Raw genomic sequence first — 16647 nt, forward strand, 5'->3', positions numbered from 1 at the left:
AGTATCAGCCTCCACCACCACGAACCACAGACATAAAGGAGAAAGCAGTAGAGCAACTGCTGTGTTTATTACAAAGTATCAACAGTAACAGTAGTAGTGTCAAGCCACAAGCAAATCATAATGAACCACAAACAGCATAAACTGTTGAATGCATCACACCAGGTTCTTTTTTCTTTTTAATTCTGTCAAACACTTGTATAAACACTCTAGTGCATATTGGTGCACAAAACTGCCTTGATGAAACACAAAAAAAATCACAGGGTCGTAGGGTTTCTAGACTTCTCCATTTTGTCGCCTCTAGAAGAGTTTGGTATCGAGGAAGATGAGAATATGGCATGGTATGATGAGGCAGCAAGTTGTGCTACTGCTGGCACGGCACCACCTGCATAAACCAAACAAGCACCAAAATCCTAAGAACTAAACACTATTATTGGCTGAAACCACTTTTAATCAGACAGCATACATTGATGACAAAAGCAAGGACAATGAATACGGCACAAGGGGAAGCTCTTCAAAAAGTTACAAATTCTTACCGGGCACATGTACCCTGATTAGTTCCATACTTGATGGTCAAACACATTGCCTATATGCATGTGTACATGTACATTTTCAAAGACCAACATGCCGAATCAAAGTGGATGTATCAGCATCTAATTCACTAAAGTGTGCATTTTGCCAAATTAAAAGCATGAACCTCTGAACCTTTTTTATTGTCCTCGAGTAAAACATATTTTTCACATGAAATTTTGTATAAAACGAACACAAGACAGGATGACCAACTGAACTATGAAGGGGACTAACCTGCCAATCCCGCACATGTTGAAGAAAAGATTATCACAGGTGGAGCCTGCATCCACAGATGAAGAAACATCAATAGAACTTTTTTATAATGATTTTGAGGCCAGATAAACGTGAATCAGTGTCACAGAAAGAAACACCAGTACAACCATGAGTAGAGATCGTCAAAAATTTTGGACACGGGGACACGGCTATATATATATATAAATATATATATATATATATATATATATATATATATATATATATATATATATATATATATATATATATATATATATATATATATATATAAGATTGTAAATTTTAAAGCAAAAATAAAAAAGTAATTCTATTGAAGTAACAATACAAACTTACCAAAATATAACATATAAAGAAGCTTGTGAGTGTGATAACAACAAAACTTATCATAAATCTGCCTCATCGTCTGAATTAGAGGGAAGAATAGGATCCAGACCCGACCCAAGTCCAAATTAATTTTAATAAATGGATCAAAATAAACTCATTCGAAGTTGACCAAGTCCAAAATGTGGATGGATTCGGCCCGGTGCGTTGATTGTGTTCGCACCTGTGTTGGGGCGTGTCGACACAGGTGCGTCGACCTTTTAGCCGAGTCCGTGTGACTTACCGTGCATGTAATAATTCAGGTAAAGCTATCAAGCCTCACCCAACAATGAACCAATAGTATTAGAGTTTGGATTCAGGATCTACTAACATAGGTTTGATTAGCTAATCAAGTCAAATCCACAAGCTATGAATAATACGTAGGATTTGGTTCTGGACCTGAATTGAAAACTTATAAACCGGAGCCAAGATCGAGCCAAGTTCTGAATAAGATCCTGCAACTTTTGCATATAAACATATTTTAAGAAACAGATATTTTACTTGATTAACTGGGTCTGTCCATGTCACATAAATCCATACCGGTTTATGTCCTTGCCTAAGCCAGGTTAAACCAGATTTGGCATCAGTACCTCAAAGTCATACACGACTGGATCCACCTGGATTTAACCCAATGATAGCCCAGTTTTGTACAGGCAGCAAAGCAAAACTGAGTTCTTGATATTAGTTTTGTCAGGTCTCTCTTTACTTCTTTATTTGAACCAAATTTTAGTTATTCTTTACCTAAGAACAAGGAAAGTAATAGCAATATTATGTGTAGTAATAACAAAGTACTTCAGATTGTTCAAATTCTTCAAATTTTCAATGAACACGATCTCTATACATGGAGGACAAATGAGTACTGAATTTTATCAGAAAGGGCATGTAAATAACTGTCATAAGTTGCAATATTTCATGATATAGCTGGAGTAGGTAAGGACAATGCTACAGAATTTGAGTTGGGGGATACCACCTAGTAAATCTACGTGTAAAGACCTTAGCTGCTCACATTAATACAATTAGTGCCCTTCGCTTTCACAAATGGAATACTCATCCCATACATAAAAGGTTCTCAAGCTAAGCCAATATTATTTTGAGAGAATTAGTGATCAGGGATGTTCTAAAGCCTAAAACTGTGAATCTGTTATAAATCATGCTATCAGACTACTCTTGCATCTTGCTCTTCATGTCCTCCAACGATCAAGCCAGAGTTCTCCAGGCACAAGAATCCTATAGCAGCAAGTTAACCACAATTACAGGTTGACTATCTAGTAGGATATATCAGCTTACACTTGGGAAGTCAACAAGCAAAAAATGTAGACCGCAGATAGTAGAAATGCTGCTTCAGAAGCTGTCCACTTTTGAAATTGAAAGGAATCGATAAGGAATCATGATGCTTGCTTTTAGGAATGCAATCCCCATTAAACAGGAATCATGGTTCCTGGATACAGGAATCAAAACTCCTAGGATGATAAGCCTTGTAAATTAGTTATGGTAAAGAATATTTTGCATTGCAATAGATGTTATATAATAGCACCTTGGTATCCCAAGAAAACTTGCCATTCATAAATGTCATCCCGGTTTACAGTGCTGCATATTTCATGTATATTTTTAGAGAATTTCTAATATAATTTATTGGCTTTATCAATTGCCAAATTCCCATTCAATGTCCATGCAAATTAGATGAACACACACACACACACACACAGAGATCCCAGGTGGTGACAAAGAGCATCTATCGAGACCAGCATAGACAGGAAGCATACGCTGAAGTCGTACCCTATGGCTGATGCTGAATGTGGCCAAAGAACCCATGTCTAATACCAGACTTGGAAAGCTAAAGTCCTAGCCTACATGATGCTGAATGTAAACCCAAAGGGCCCATGTCTAATGCCCAAAGGTGAAAACTCCTAGTGATGAAGCCTAGCTAGAATATACAAACAAGCAATTCTCTGACCTGTCTGCCAGACATCCTATGATGAAAGCTGGATTTGGAAGTTATGACCCTGAGAAGTAAGGTTGCAGTCATTCCTAGAGACATCACCTCTAGCAAGGAAGGGTCTAATGAGTAAATTTATGTGGTTTTTGAGTGATAATCTATTGGATCACTGTAAACCAAGAACACTGATTTCACATAAATGAAACAAAGGATGAGAATCATTATGTAGCAAATCTATTTGCTAAAGATGATAGCAGTGAAGACTCTGAGCCAGGAGATGAAGGTGATCAAGCAAACATGTCTTCAGCCATCACCTCAGCATGATTTATATAGGATGGGGGGGGGGAAGATTTTAGTCTAGTAAATCATTATGATTAGATCATTGAATGTGAGACCGTGTCATTGTGTCACATCTAGTAACCTTGTTGTGGATCCTTCATTGAAGCAAAAAATATATCCTAAACCCCAGTAAAAAAATGAAACAAACCAAGCCACCAGCTAAACAAAACAACAAGGCAAGAACCATCAAACCAAGATGAGATAATTATTGTAGATATCTTCACTGAAAACTAGCTCATAACTGACTGATTTTTTATGAGAAAATTGAAAATGTTTAAAAGTTGTTACACCATGAAGGGGACCATGAAACATGGCATATGAGGGAAAATGTGGAATCCTGCATATTCTTTTGTACTTCTACATATCTCCACACTATCCTAATATCCTATGGTGCTCTTCTTCTGCCCATTCAAGTATGCCAAGGTTTCTCATTCACAATATCCCCTTTACCAATACAAGACAGTACTCTTCTTTTGGCTATAAAACTGTAATGCGAAAACATCAAAACTAAGGCAAGAAATTTGAAACTTGTAAAATAGCAAAGTAAATCCAAGCATTAAGACAGCCACGTATGAGATTAAAAACATGTGAAGTAGTAAACCACTTACACCAATAAAGAAGTGCAACCACATGGGCCCTTTTATCCATCTTCTAACAATAGGCATTGCTGCAAATAAAAATAAGAAGAATACATCAAAGGTCAAAGAGTAAAAAAAAGCCATGAATAGCTAAATGTATACTGTGATCCGTGCCTAAGAGCACCAAGACTACATGCTTTTCTACACAACTCATAACAGTGACAAAAATGCATTCAATTCAAAAACCTACATTCAACCTATCAAAATCAAATTGAGAGAGCAAATGAATATATTAGAGGAAAAAAAACCTTTGGCTTTTGGGCTAGCTAAAAACAATATCATTTTCATTTAATTTCATTGACCAAACAAACCCAACCAATATGAATAACTGATGAGACATTATATCATTGCCAGCATATTCATAGAATAATACAAGTATGAAAAAAGAAAAAAAAATCTGATATATTATGTTGCACAACTTTGTGATTGAAGGCAGAATTTTTCATAACAGGACATGAAACAGATTGTTTTACATGTAACAGATCACCTAAAATGGTTATTCAAGGACCTTTGCCTTCAAAATTAGATGATTGCAACAGAGAGCATTTTCATAATAATCTATATGACCAAGATCTTATAGATAGAATTTGCATGCTTTCATTTCATCTCCAAGTGTCCAACTAAGGTTCTCACTATGCCAGAGGAAATTGAGCAAGCAACCCAAGTTGGCATAGCATTCTAGATTGAGCAGTTACCAAAAAAATATGATACAAATTGAGGAACCAAACCAGATTAGGTGTTTAACATTAACTCAATGAAATTAATTCTCCAGTAGGACCAGAAAATGCTGACGTGTCAACATTTTTCTAAACATTGACCAGCATGGTGTAAAATGTAATAACTACAAAAGAAACAGTGGTTAACCAATTAAAAATATATATAAAAAATCACCAAATACCATGATTAAACACATAAAATGCACTTGCCGTCCCTCCAACAGCTGAACCGATCTGCATTTCACAGTTTGCTTTAGATAACAAAAATGATGCCAAAGAATAATCACTCAAACAGAAAAAAGGACTTCTTTAAATACCATAGAGAAACTATCTCTGACAAATGGTGCAACGGTCCAACTACTGGTTTCCTGGAATAATTAAAAAGGCAAATAAGAATGTGAATCAGAAGTCAAAATTTCCTCTTCCTAAGCTTCAAAGAAAAAAATGAAAATGGAAGCATCAAACCCAATGCGGGAATGATAAAAGGAAAGAATAGAGAATAAAAAATTTATGGAAGTGAATGGAACCAACCATGTCTTTGGAAAGCGGTCCCGCACAGTGTGGGCATCTTAAGCCAGTAGGAGTTGAACCTGCTTTGCTGAATTTGATTTCTGAATCATCCATAGTCACCTTCTCTATGCTACTCTCACATTAATCTACCTATCAAAAACTAGCACCACATGACAAAACAAAATAAAATAAAATAAAAGACCGCATATGTCTATTAAAACTTTTGGGAGCTAATTTTTGCCTACCACAAAAATGAAAATGCTAAGTGAATCATAATCAGAATCAATATGTTGAATTTATATCAATCACACATCCAAAATGATTTTTCAAACCAGATAGGAAAGATTTGGGAAGCAGCTAAGAAATATAAAATGAGAGTAAAAATAAAACAAATAGCTAATCTTAAATACGAAATTATGAGAATAGAGAAAAATAAAAGATAGTCACCTCAGGATTTTGTTTTGTTCTGCTCAGTTGTTTTTTCTAAACAAATATCTATTCATGTCATATGTTATACAACAGGGAAATATATCTCTAAATACCCATTTTCGATTTGCACCATATCCACATAGATGCCGTTTTGAAAAAAAAAAGTTCCACAAACATAGACAAATTGCATATCCTAGAGACTTATCCATATCACACAACTTGGACCAACTCAAGCATGAAACATCATTTTACTAACCAGATTGAAAGATCAGGAATTAGAGGAGAAAATAATCCCATTACACAAAAGGTAAGTCAAATCAACAAACTAAAAGGAAAGAGTATATGAAAACATAAAAATGTAAACACATATTAATATGCACGGGAACATTATGCACAATTTAATGCATGACAATTGCCATGTGGTCCACTACATTCATGCAATTAAACTACTCAACAAATGCCCCACTGCTCAAAATGCTAAAACAAACAAAAAACGAAAAGAATGCAAGCCTCAAAAATATTTTTTTTGAAAACTTAAAAAAAACTAAAAAAAATATCTAAAATTATAAATAAATAAAAAGTGCTTTATTGATGAAGCAATAACCAACAAGAACTAAAAAATCTGAAAAAATATGAGATTAACATGTAAAATAGTAAAAGTAACATTAATGTAACAACTTGATCTACATAAGTACCTAAGAAACCCAAATTCTCTCACAGCATGAGATCTTATTTATGTTGTTTTTCAAACATTAGAAACCAAAATTCTCTTCAATTAAATTAATCTCTTGCCGCATTTGCAGGAAAAAAAAACAGAGCTAAAAAAACATCCAGAGAATAGCCATATGCAGTAACTAAAGCATGGGCCTCTTCTGTATTCAATCCAATTTCAGCAAGCAATGAAGTTAACTGACGCAAAACCCAAGCATAAGTGTTATCAAAATCCAAATAAAAGAACATTTAGAGTTCTATAGAATCATTCTGATGGAGCTGAATCATTCAACAACAAAGGAAAAAGACCCAAATACTCAAATGTGTATCAACAACTTAAAACACTCTACCAAATATGCAGCAATCACAATTGCATCAATTATTTAGATGAAAATAACATGTATACATCTATGAAGCATCTAAAACCTGTGGTTTTGATATATTTATATGTATATCTAATAAGTGAAAATCAATATTAAAAGTATATCGTGTCATTTGTATTGCATCGGCTGAATTTGCTAAAGAATCTAACTTATGTCTACAGACTCAACACAATACACAAGCTCTATTTCTCCAACTTCTGCCATCGTAATATATCAGCTGCAAAACACCTTGGGGTTAGCAAACTCGACGAGTTTAGTCCCTAACTAAGATATTGTTTTTTAACTCAGTTAGGGATCGATCCGATCCAACTCAGGCAAGTCACGAGATGACTCACCGAGTTTGCTAACCATGCTGCAAAGAGCTTGAATCAATCTTTATCTATTGAAATATCGTTGAAATCTATAAACTGTAACTTTTTTCTATTGAAATCTCGTTGAATCTATAAACTGTCACATAGGTATGCATGCAATAACATAGGAGAGAAGAGGCTGACAGAGGAGAGAGAATCATAGACGATGCTGACAGAGGAGCAGTCTTCGTCTTCTATTTCTTCTTCTTCTTAAGTTGATAGACGAGCGAGAGGTGGGAGACGAGCGAGAGGTGGGAGACGAGCGAGAGGTGGGAGAGAGCATAGAGTGAGATAAGGGGGAGACGAGAGGTGGGAGACAAGCAGGGAGGTGGGAGAGAGACGAGATCACGAGGGGCCCCCGACAAAATAACCCTATTTTTTGGTCAAATGGGGGCTTTGACCCCCATTTGACCAAAACAAGGGAGGCGCGCCTCACCCTGCCCTGAGGCGTACGCCTCAAGGCATATGAGGCGTGCGCCTCAGGGCTTTTGCGCCTTATGCCTACGCCTCAAGGCACAAAGCCCCTCGCCTTGAGGCGAGGCATGCTTTTTGCACCTTGAGGTGCGCTTTTAATAACACTAGCCTGAGCCTTTCAACTTGAGCAAGTGTGTCTGTGCATCTGATGGGGTTTGTGTCCATCATAAAGCAAACAAAACAGCAATCCTAGTTACTGCATGTTTCAGATTCCTCAGTTGAGATGGTGCAACTTTAAGAATCCAACTATCACATTCTGAGACATGTGGCATGTTCTTAAAGCATTATTTTCGTTTTTTGTCTGTTTTAGCATTTTGAGCAGTGGGGCATTTGTTGAGTAGTTCAATTGCATGAATGTAGTGGACCACATGGCAATTGTCATGCATTAAATTGTGCATAATGTTCCCGTGCATATTAATGTGTTTACATTTTTATGTTTTCATATACTCTTTCCTTTTAGTTTGTTGATTTGACTTACCTTTTGTGTAATGGGATTATTTTCTCCTCTAATTCCTGATCTTTCAATCTGGTTAGTAAAATGATGTTTCATGCTTGAGTTGGTCCAAGTTGTGTGATATGGATAAGTCTCTAGGATATGCAATTTGTCTATGTTTGTGGAACTTTTTTTTTTCAAAACGGCATCTATGTGGATATGGTGCAAATTGAAAATGGGTATTTAGAGATATACTTCCCTGTTGTATAACATATGACATGAATAGATATTTGTTTAGAAAAAGCAACTGAGTAGAACAAAACAAAATCCTGAGGTGACTATCTTTTATTTTTCTCTATTCTCATAATTTCGTATTTAAGATTAGCTATTTGTTTTATTTTTACTCTCATTTTATATTTCTTAGCTGCTTCCCAAATCTTTCCTATCTGGTTTGAAAAATCATTTTGGATGTGTGATTGATATAAATTCAACAGATTGATTCTGATTATGATTCACTTAGCATTTTCATTTTTGTGGTAGGCAAAAATTAGCTCCCAAAAGTTTTAATAGACATATGCGGTCTTTTATTTAATTTTATTTTGTTTTGTCACGTGGTGCTAGTTTTTGATAGGTAGATTAATGTGAGAGTAGCATAGAGAAGGTGACTATGGGTGATTCAGAAATCAAATTCAGCAAAGCAGGTTCAACTCCTACTGGCTTAAGATGCCCACACTGTGCGGGACCGCTTTCCAAAGACATGGTTGGTTCCCTTCACTTCCATAAATTTTTTATTCTCTATTCTTTCCTTTTATCATTCTCGCATTGGGTTTGATGCTTCCATTTTCATTTTTTTCTTTGAAGCTTAGGAAGAGGAAATTTTGACTTCTGATTCACATTCTTATTTGCCTTTTTAATTATTCCAGGAAACCAGTAGTTGGACCGTTGCACCATTTGTCAGAGATAGTTTCTCTATGGTATTTAAAGAAGTCCTTTTTTCTGTTTGAGTGATTATTCTTTGGCATCATTTTTGTTATCTAATGCAAACTGTGAAATGCAGATCGGTTCAGCTGTTGGAGGGACGGTAAGTGCATTTTATGGATTTAATCATGGTATTTGGTGATTTTTTATATATATTTTTAATTGGTTAACCACTGTTTCTTTTGTAGTTATTACATTTTACACCATGCTGGTCAATGTTTAGAAAAATGTTGACACGTCCACATTTTCTGGTCCTACTGGAGAATTAGTTTCATTGAGTTAATGTTAAACACCTAATCTGGTTTGGTTCCACAATTTATATCATATTTTTTGGTAACTGCTCAATCTAGAATGCTATGCCAACTTGGGTTGCTTGCTCAATTTTCTTTGTATTATATAATAGTTTGTGGAATAAGGGTTGCTTGGATCACTTTGACAAGAAGAAACCCTTGGCCCAATTTCCTCTGGCATAGTGAGAACCTTAGTTGGACACTTGGAGATGAAATGAAAGCATGCAAATTCTATCTATAAGATCTTGGTCATATAGATTATTATGAAAATGCTCTCTGTTGCAATCATCTAATTTTGAAGGCAAAGGTCCTTGAATAACCATTTTAGGTGATCTGTTACATGTAAAACAATCTTTTTCATGTCCTGTTATGAAAAATTCTGCCTTCAATCACAAAGTTGCGCAACATAATATATCAGATTTTTTTTTTCTTTTTTCATACTTGTATTATTCTATGAATATGCTGGCAATGATATAATGTCTCATCAGTTATTCATATTGGTTGGGTTTGTTTGGTCAATGAAATTAAATGAAAATGATATTGTTTTTAGCTAGCCCAAAAGCCAAAGGTTTTCTTTCCTCTAATATCATCATTTGCTCTCTCAATTTGATTTTGATAGATTGAATGTAGGTTTTTGAATTGAATGCATTTTTGTCACTGTTATGAGATGTGTAGAAAAGCTTGTAGTCTTGGTGCTCTTAGGCACGGATCACAGTATACATTTAGCTATTCGTGGCTTTTTTTTACTCTTTGACCTTTGATGTATTCTTCTTATTTTTATTTGCAGCAATCCCTATTGTTAGAAGATGGATAAAAGGGCCCATGTGGTTGCACTTCTTTATTGGTGTAAGTGGTTTACTACTTCGCATGTTTTTAATCTCATACGTGGCTGTCTTAATGCTTGGATTTACTTTGCTATTTTACAAGTTTCAAATTTCTTGCCTTAGTTTTGATGTTTTCGCATTACAGTTTTATAGCCAAAAGAAGAGTACTGTCTTGTATTGGTAAAGGAGATATTGTGAATGAGAAACCTTGGCATACTTGAATGGGCAGAAGAAGAGCACCATAGGATATTAGGATAGTGTGGAGATATGTAGGATTCCACATTTTCCCTCATATGCCATGTTTCATGGTCCCCTTCATGGTGTAACAACTTTTAAACATTTTCAATTTTCTCATAAAAAATCAGTCAGTTATGAGCTAGTTTTCAGTGAAGATATCTACAATAATTATCTCATCTTGGTTTGATGGTTCTTGCCTTGTTGTTTTGTTTAGCTGGTGGCTTGGTTTGTTTCATTTTTTTACTAGGTTTTAGGATATATTTTTTGCTTCAATGAAGGATCCACAACAAGGTTACTAGATGTGACACAATGACACGGTCTCACATTCAATGATCTAATCATAATGATTTACTAGACTAAAATCTTCCCCCCCCCCCATCCTATATAAATCATGCTGAGGTGATGGCTGAAGACATGTTTGCTTGATCACCTTCATCTCCTGGCTCAGAGTCTTCACTGCTGTCATCTTTAGCAAATAGATTTGCTACATAATGATTATCATCCTTTGTTTCATTTATGTGAAATCAGTGTTCTTGGTTTACAGTGATCCAATAGATTATCACTCAAAAACCACATAAATTTACTCATTAGACCCTTCCTTGCTAGAGGTGATGTCTCTAGGAATGACTGCAACCTTACTTCTCAGGGTCATAACTTCCAAATCCAGCTTTCATCATAGGATGTCTGGCAGACAGGTCAGAGAATTGCTTGTTTGTATATTCTAGCTAGGCTTCATCACTAGGAGTTTTCACCTTTGGGCATTAGACATGGGCCCTTTGGGTTTACATTCAGCATCATGTAGGCTAGGACTTTGGCTTTCCAAGTCTGGTATTAGACATGGGTTCTTTGGCCACATTCAGCATCAGCCATAGGGTACGACTTCAGCGTATGCTTCCTGTCTATGCTGGTCTCGATAGATGCTCTTTGTCACCACCTGGGATCTGTGTGTGTGTGTGTTCATCTAATTTGCATGGACATTGAATGGGAATTTGGCAATTGATAAAGCCAATAAATTATATTAGAAATTCTCTAAAAATATACATGAAATATGCAGCACTGTAAACCGGGATGACATTTATGAATGGCAAGCTTTCTTGGGATACCAAGGTGCTATTATATAACATCTATTGCAATGCAAAATATTCTTTACCATAACTAATTTACAAGGCTTATCATCCTAGGAATTTTGATTCCTGTATCCAGAAACCATGATTCCTGTTTAATGGGGATTGCATTCCTAAAAGCAAGCACCATGATTCCTTATCGATTCCTTTCAATTTCAAAAGTGGACAGCTTCTGAAGCAGCATTTCTACTATCTGCGGTCTACATTTTTTGCTTGTTGACTTCCCAAGTGTAAGCTGATATATCCTACTAGATAGTCAACCTGTAATTGTGGTTATCTTGCTGCTATAGGATTCTTGTGCCTGGAGAACTCTGGCTTGATCATTGGAGGACATGAAGAGCAAGATGCAGGAGTAGTCTGATAGCATGATTTATAACAGATTCACAGTTTTAGGCTTTAGAACATCCCTGATCACTAATTCTCTCAAAATAATATTGGCTTAGATTGAGAACCTTTTATGTGTGGGATGAGTATTCCATTTGTGAAAGCGAAGGGCACTAATTGTATTAATGTGAGCAGCTAAGGTCTTTACACGTAGATTTACTAGGTTGTATCCCCCAACTCAAATTCTTTAGCATTGCCCTTACCTACTCCAGCTATATCATGAAATATTGCAACTTATGACAGTTATTTACATGCCCTTTCTGATAAAATTCAGTACTCATTTGTCCTCCATGTATAGAGATCGTGTTCATTGAAAATTTGAAGAATTTGAACAATCTGAAGTACTTTGTTATTACTACACATAATATTGCTATTACTTTCCTTGTTCTTAGGTAAAGAATAACTAAAATTTGGTTCAAATAAAGAAGTAAAGAGAGACCTGACAAAACTAATATCAAGAACTCAGTTTTGCTTTGCTGCCTGTACAAAACTGGGCTATCATTGGGTTAAATCCAGGTGGATCCAGTCGTGTATGACTTTGAGGTACTGATGCCAAATCTGGTTTAACCTGGCTTAGGCAAGGACATAAACCGGTATGGATTTATGTGACATGGACAGACCCAGTTAATCAAGTAAAATATCTATTTCTTAAAATATGTTTATATGCAAAAGTTGCAGGATCTTATTCAGAACTTGGCTCGATCTTGGCTCTGGTTTATAAGTTTTCAATCCAGGTCCAGAACCAAATCCTAGGTATTATTCATAGCTTGTGGATTTGACTTGATTAGCTAATCAGACCTATGTTAGTAGATCCTGAATCCAAACTCTAATACTATTGGTTCATTGTTGGGTGAGGCTTGATAGCTTTACCTGAATTATTACATGCACGGTAAGTCACACGGACTCGGCTAAATGGTCGACACACCCATGTCGACACGCCCCAACACAGGTGCGGACACGGTCAACTAAGTGTCAGACTCGATCAACGCACCGAGCCGATTCCATCCACATTTTGGACTTGGTCAACTTTGACTGAGTTTATTTTTGTCCATTTATTAAAATTAATTTGGATTCGGATTGGGTCCGGATCTTGTTCTTCTTGTTCCCTCTAATTCAGACGATGAGGCAGATTTATGATAAGTTTTGTTGTTATCACACTCACAAGCTTCTTTATGTGTTATATTTTGGTAAGTTTGTATTGTTACTTCAATAGAATTATTTTTTTATTTTTGCTTTAAAATTTACAATCTTATATATATATATATAGCCGTGTCCCTGTGTCCAAAATTTTTGACGATCTCTACTCATGGTTGTACTGGTGTTTCTTTCTGTGACACTGATTCACGTTTATCTGGCCTCAAAATCATTATAAAAAAGTTCTATTGATGTTTTTTCATCTGTGGATGCAGGCTCCACCTGTGATAATCTTTTCTTCAACATGTGCTGGATTGGCAGGTTAGTCCCCTTCATAGTTCAGTTGGTCATCCTGTCTTGTGTTCGTTTTATACAAAATTTCATGTGAAAAATATATGTTTTACTCGAGAACAATAAAAAAGGTTCAGAGGTTCATGCTTTTAATTTGGCAAAATGCACACTTTAGTGAATTAGATGCTGATACGTCCACTTTGATTCGGCATGTTGGTCTTTGAAAATGTACATGTACACACGCATATAGGCAATGTGTTTGACCATCAAGTATGGAACTAATCAGGGTACATGTGCCCGGTAAGAATTTGTAACTTTTTGAAGAGCTTCCCCTTGTGCCGTATTCATTGTCCTTGCTTTTGTCATCAATGTATGCTGTCTGATTAAAAGTGGTTTCAGCCAATAATAGTGTTTAGTTCTTAGGATTTTGGTGCTTGTTTGGTTTATGCAGGTGGTGCCGTGCCAGCAGTAGCACAACTTGCTGCCTCATCATACCATGCCGTATTCTCAGCTTCCTCGATACCAAACTCTTCTAGAGGCGACAAAATGGAGAAGTCTAGAAACCCTACGACCCTGTGATTTTCTTTGTGTTTCATAAAGGCAGTTTTGTGCACCAATATGCACTAGAGTGTTTATACAAGTGTTTGACAGAATTAAAAAGAAAAAAAAAACTGGTGTGATGCATTCAACAGTTTATGCTGTTTGTGGTTCATTATGATTTGCTTGTGGCTTGACACTACTACTGTTACTGTTGATACTTTGTAATAAACCCAGCAGTTGCTCTATTGCTTTCTCCTTTATGTCTGTGGTTCGTGGTGGTGGAGGCTGATACTGATGGTCTGATTGGCTGTTACCTGCCTCTGTGTGTGCACGAGTGCAAGTAACATATTCATTTCCATGAAGATAAATGACACATTTTCCTCCTTTGATGACTGGAATTTGAGCGATCCACAATCTAGATTACATTGTCCAACTGAGTCTCTTCCGAAAACTGATGTAGCTAGCGTTCAACTTATACAGTGCTGTCCTGTTGTTTTTTGTACAGGTCTTCTTCTTGCAAGAAAATATCGGCAAGATTTGGAATAATCTTGTGAAATTTAAAAGTTTTTGGTTTTTTAGGATTTGTTTTTTGAAAATATTGGTATATATGCATATAAAATATAGAAAATATGAAAATACCTCAAAGCTATTTTTGTTGCGTTGGCATATGATGAAAATAACATGTTTTTTTGTTGTGTAGTATATCAACCTTTGGAAATATTGCAATAAATTACAAAATTTTATGACTGGGTTCTTGGCAAACCAGCACTGGGAAAATCTGGCACGATCCACTTTGCCTTCTTACCCCCACAATGCCACTATTCATGATCACCATTTAGGGCACGTTAGGAAAAGTGAAATAAAATGAAAAATCCGTATGATTTTTTCAACTTTTTCTTTCAAGAGTTTTTTTTTAAAAAAAAGTAGACTTTTGAATATGAAACATTCTTTCTTTCATGGATAGAGGTGGATGAATGTTTCCTACCAAGAGAAAATGGTGCCAACCACTCCTCGCCACCCACCTCTCGAAAAATGGTCCTCCCTATGATTTTTCACCATCCATCACCACCATATATTTCACCACTATCACTACCACCCACCATCACTCACTTTTTGAAAAATGATGCTAGAGAAGCTCCATCACCACTACCCTGAAATGTTCTAGATACGTGCAGATGAAGGTGAGAATAGTGAAGGGGAAGATAAAGTTGTACACGTCCTTCAGGAGATGATATACTTTCACAGGTTAGTTGTGCTTCTTGAGTAAGCCCTCTCCCTTATTTAAGAGAGAGATAGTTGTTGGTGGTTTCACCCTCTTGGGTAGCCATTACCCAATGTACGTGGGACTTCGCCGATTTTTTCTCTAAAGAGAAAAAATCGGTAACAGTTTCATTGCTTTGACTTTATCCAGATGAAACACGTTCAAACATGTTTCATGTAGATAAGGCCCTTTAATGGATAATTTCTCAAGTTGGAGAGAGAGGGAGGGCCCACTTCTCTCCTTAACTCAAGAAACTCTTTGTGAAACATGGCCACCATGGTCATGTATGACCAACATCTTCCACGTATTGATGTGAAACTAATCATGATGCAGGATTTTACCTCTCATTGTTGGAGTATTTCTCTTTCATCTATATTTCTGGAATGAGTTATGTACTTTAGTTACTCATCCAACCATATGTCTTATTAGACATATCTTAATCCTATACAGGACATATGTTTTGAAAACATTTTCTCTGATATGCCCTTTGTTAAAGGATCATGGAGGTAAGTAGCTGATTTTGATTTCATAAATTTTAATCATATCATGAATATAATGGTACTTTACCATTATATGTTTACTTTGAGAATTGTCTGCTCCACGCTTCATAAGAGAGATCGCATCATGGTTATCACAATAAATTTAGATTGGCCCATTGGTTATGTCCTGCTTCAAATCATTAATGAAACAACTTATTCAAATGACAAATATGGCAGCTGCATTGCATGCAATATATTTTGCTTTTTGAGTATGCTCAGCCACACAACCTTGTTTCTTACGAGACCAGAAAACTACTCATCCTTCAAGGAGAAAAACATATACATAAGTGGATTTACTATCATCTTTGCTGCCTGTAAAGTTAGCATCAGAATACTCAGTTAAATCTACATCATCAGTTTGAAAACATAATTTCAAGTTTTATAATCTCTTTTAAATATCAAAATATTCCTTTTATTGCTTGCCAGTGAGACCAACCAGGATTATTTTGGTAGCGACTAACGATGCCAACAACAAAGCCGATATTAAGACTTGTGCATAACATAACATACATCAAGTTTTTAACAACTTGTGCATAAGGGACATTCAGTCTTTCTTGTCCATCACCAGGACTATCATTTTTACTCAATTTGATACCTTTTACCACAGATGTTCTAAAAGGCTTTCAATCACTAATTTTAAATTTCTTGAGTATATAATTTAGATACTTTTCTTGACTCAAGTTTAAAAGTTTAGAGTTTTTATCTCGAGTGATTTTAATTCGAAGAACATAGGATGCTTCTCTCATGTTTTTCATTTCGAACTGAGAATTTGTCTATGACTTGGTTTTGACAATCATATCATTGTCATTTTCAGTCAAAAGAATGTCATCCATGTATGGTGAGAGTAACAAATTTACTCTCACTTTTTCAGACATAAACACAGTGGTCAAATTTATTTGCTAGAAACCTTAATGACATAATTGCCTTATGAAACTTTAAGTACC

General features: G+C 35.8%; 1 protein-coding gene and 1 long non-coding RNA gene across 2 annotated transcripts; one reads left to right on the forward strand and one right to left on the reverse strand.

Moving 5' to 3' along the window:
- Positions 1-254: 254 nt before the first annotated feature.
- Positions 255-5435, reverse strand: LOC149817885 (uncharacterized). The gene is made up of 6 exons (XM_089986106.1): positions 5343-5435; positions 5129-5179; positions 4994-5045; positions 4066-4124; positions 802-847; positions 255-382 (listed from the first exon to the last, which is right to left on the reverse strand). Exons 1-6 carry the CDS (start codon positions 5433-5435, stop codon positions 255-257), a joined length of 429 nt encoding a protein of 142 aa, XP_089842232.1.
- A 4721-nt stretch (positions 5436-10156) lies between these two features.
- On the forward strand, positions 10157-13910 carry LOC149817886 (uncharacterized). The gene is made up of 3 exons (XR_016427031.1): positions 10157-10215; positions 13348-13393; positions 13815-13910. It is a non-coding gene; the product is annotated as an uncharacterized LOC149817886 (long non-coding RNA).
- Positions 13911-16647: the final 2737 nt, after the last annotated feature.

This window comes from Nuphar pumila, chromosome 13 (genome assembly GCF_984573655.1).
Source record: "Nuphar pumila chromosome 13, dmNupPumi1.hap1.1, whole genome shotgun sequence".
In the NCBI taxonomy this organism is placed as follows: Eukaryota; Viridiplantae; Streptophyta; class Magnoliopsida; order Nymphaeales; family Nymphaeaceae; genus Nuphar; species Nuphar pumila.

What these genes read in the sequence shown, in the direction of transcription:
- LOC149817885 (XM_089986106.1), bottom strand. Translation starts at nt 5,435, where the DNA reads ATGGATGATTCAGAAATCAAATTCAGCAAAGCAGGTTCAACTCCTACT. An exon ending in ATTTTATGTGTTTAATCATG is followed by an intron (nt 4,125 to 4,993) that starts GTATTTGGTGAT and finishes TTTTATTTGCAG; the next exon opens with CAATGCCTATTGTTAGAAGA. An exon ending in GGTTGCACTTCTTTATTGGT is followed by an intron (nt 848 to 4,065) that starts GTAAGTGGTTTA and finishes CTGTGGATGCAG; the next exon opens with GCTCCACCTGTGATAATCTT.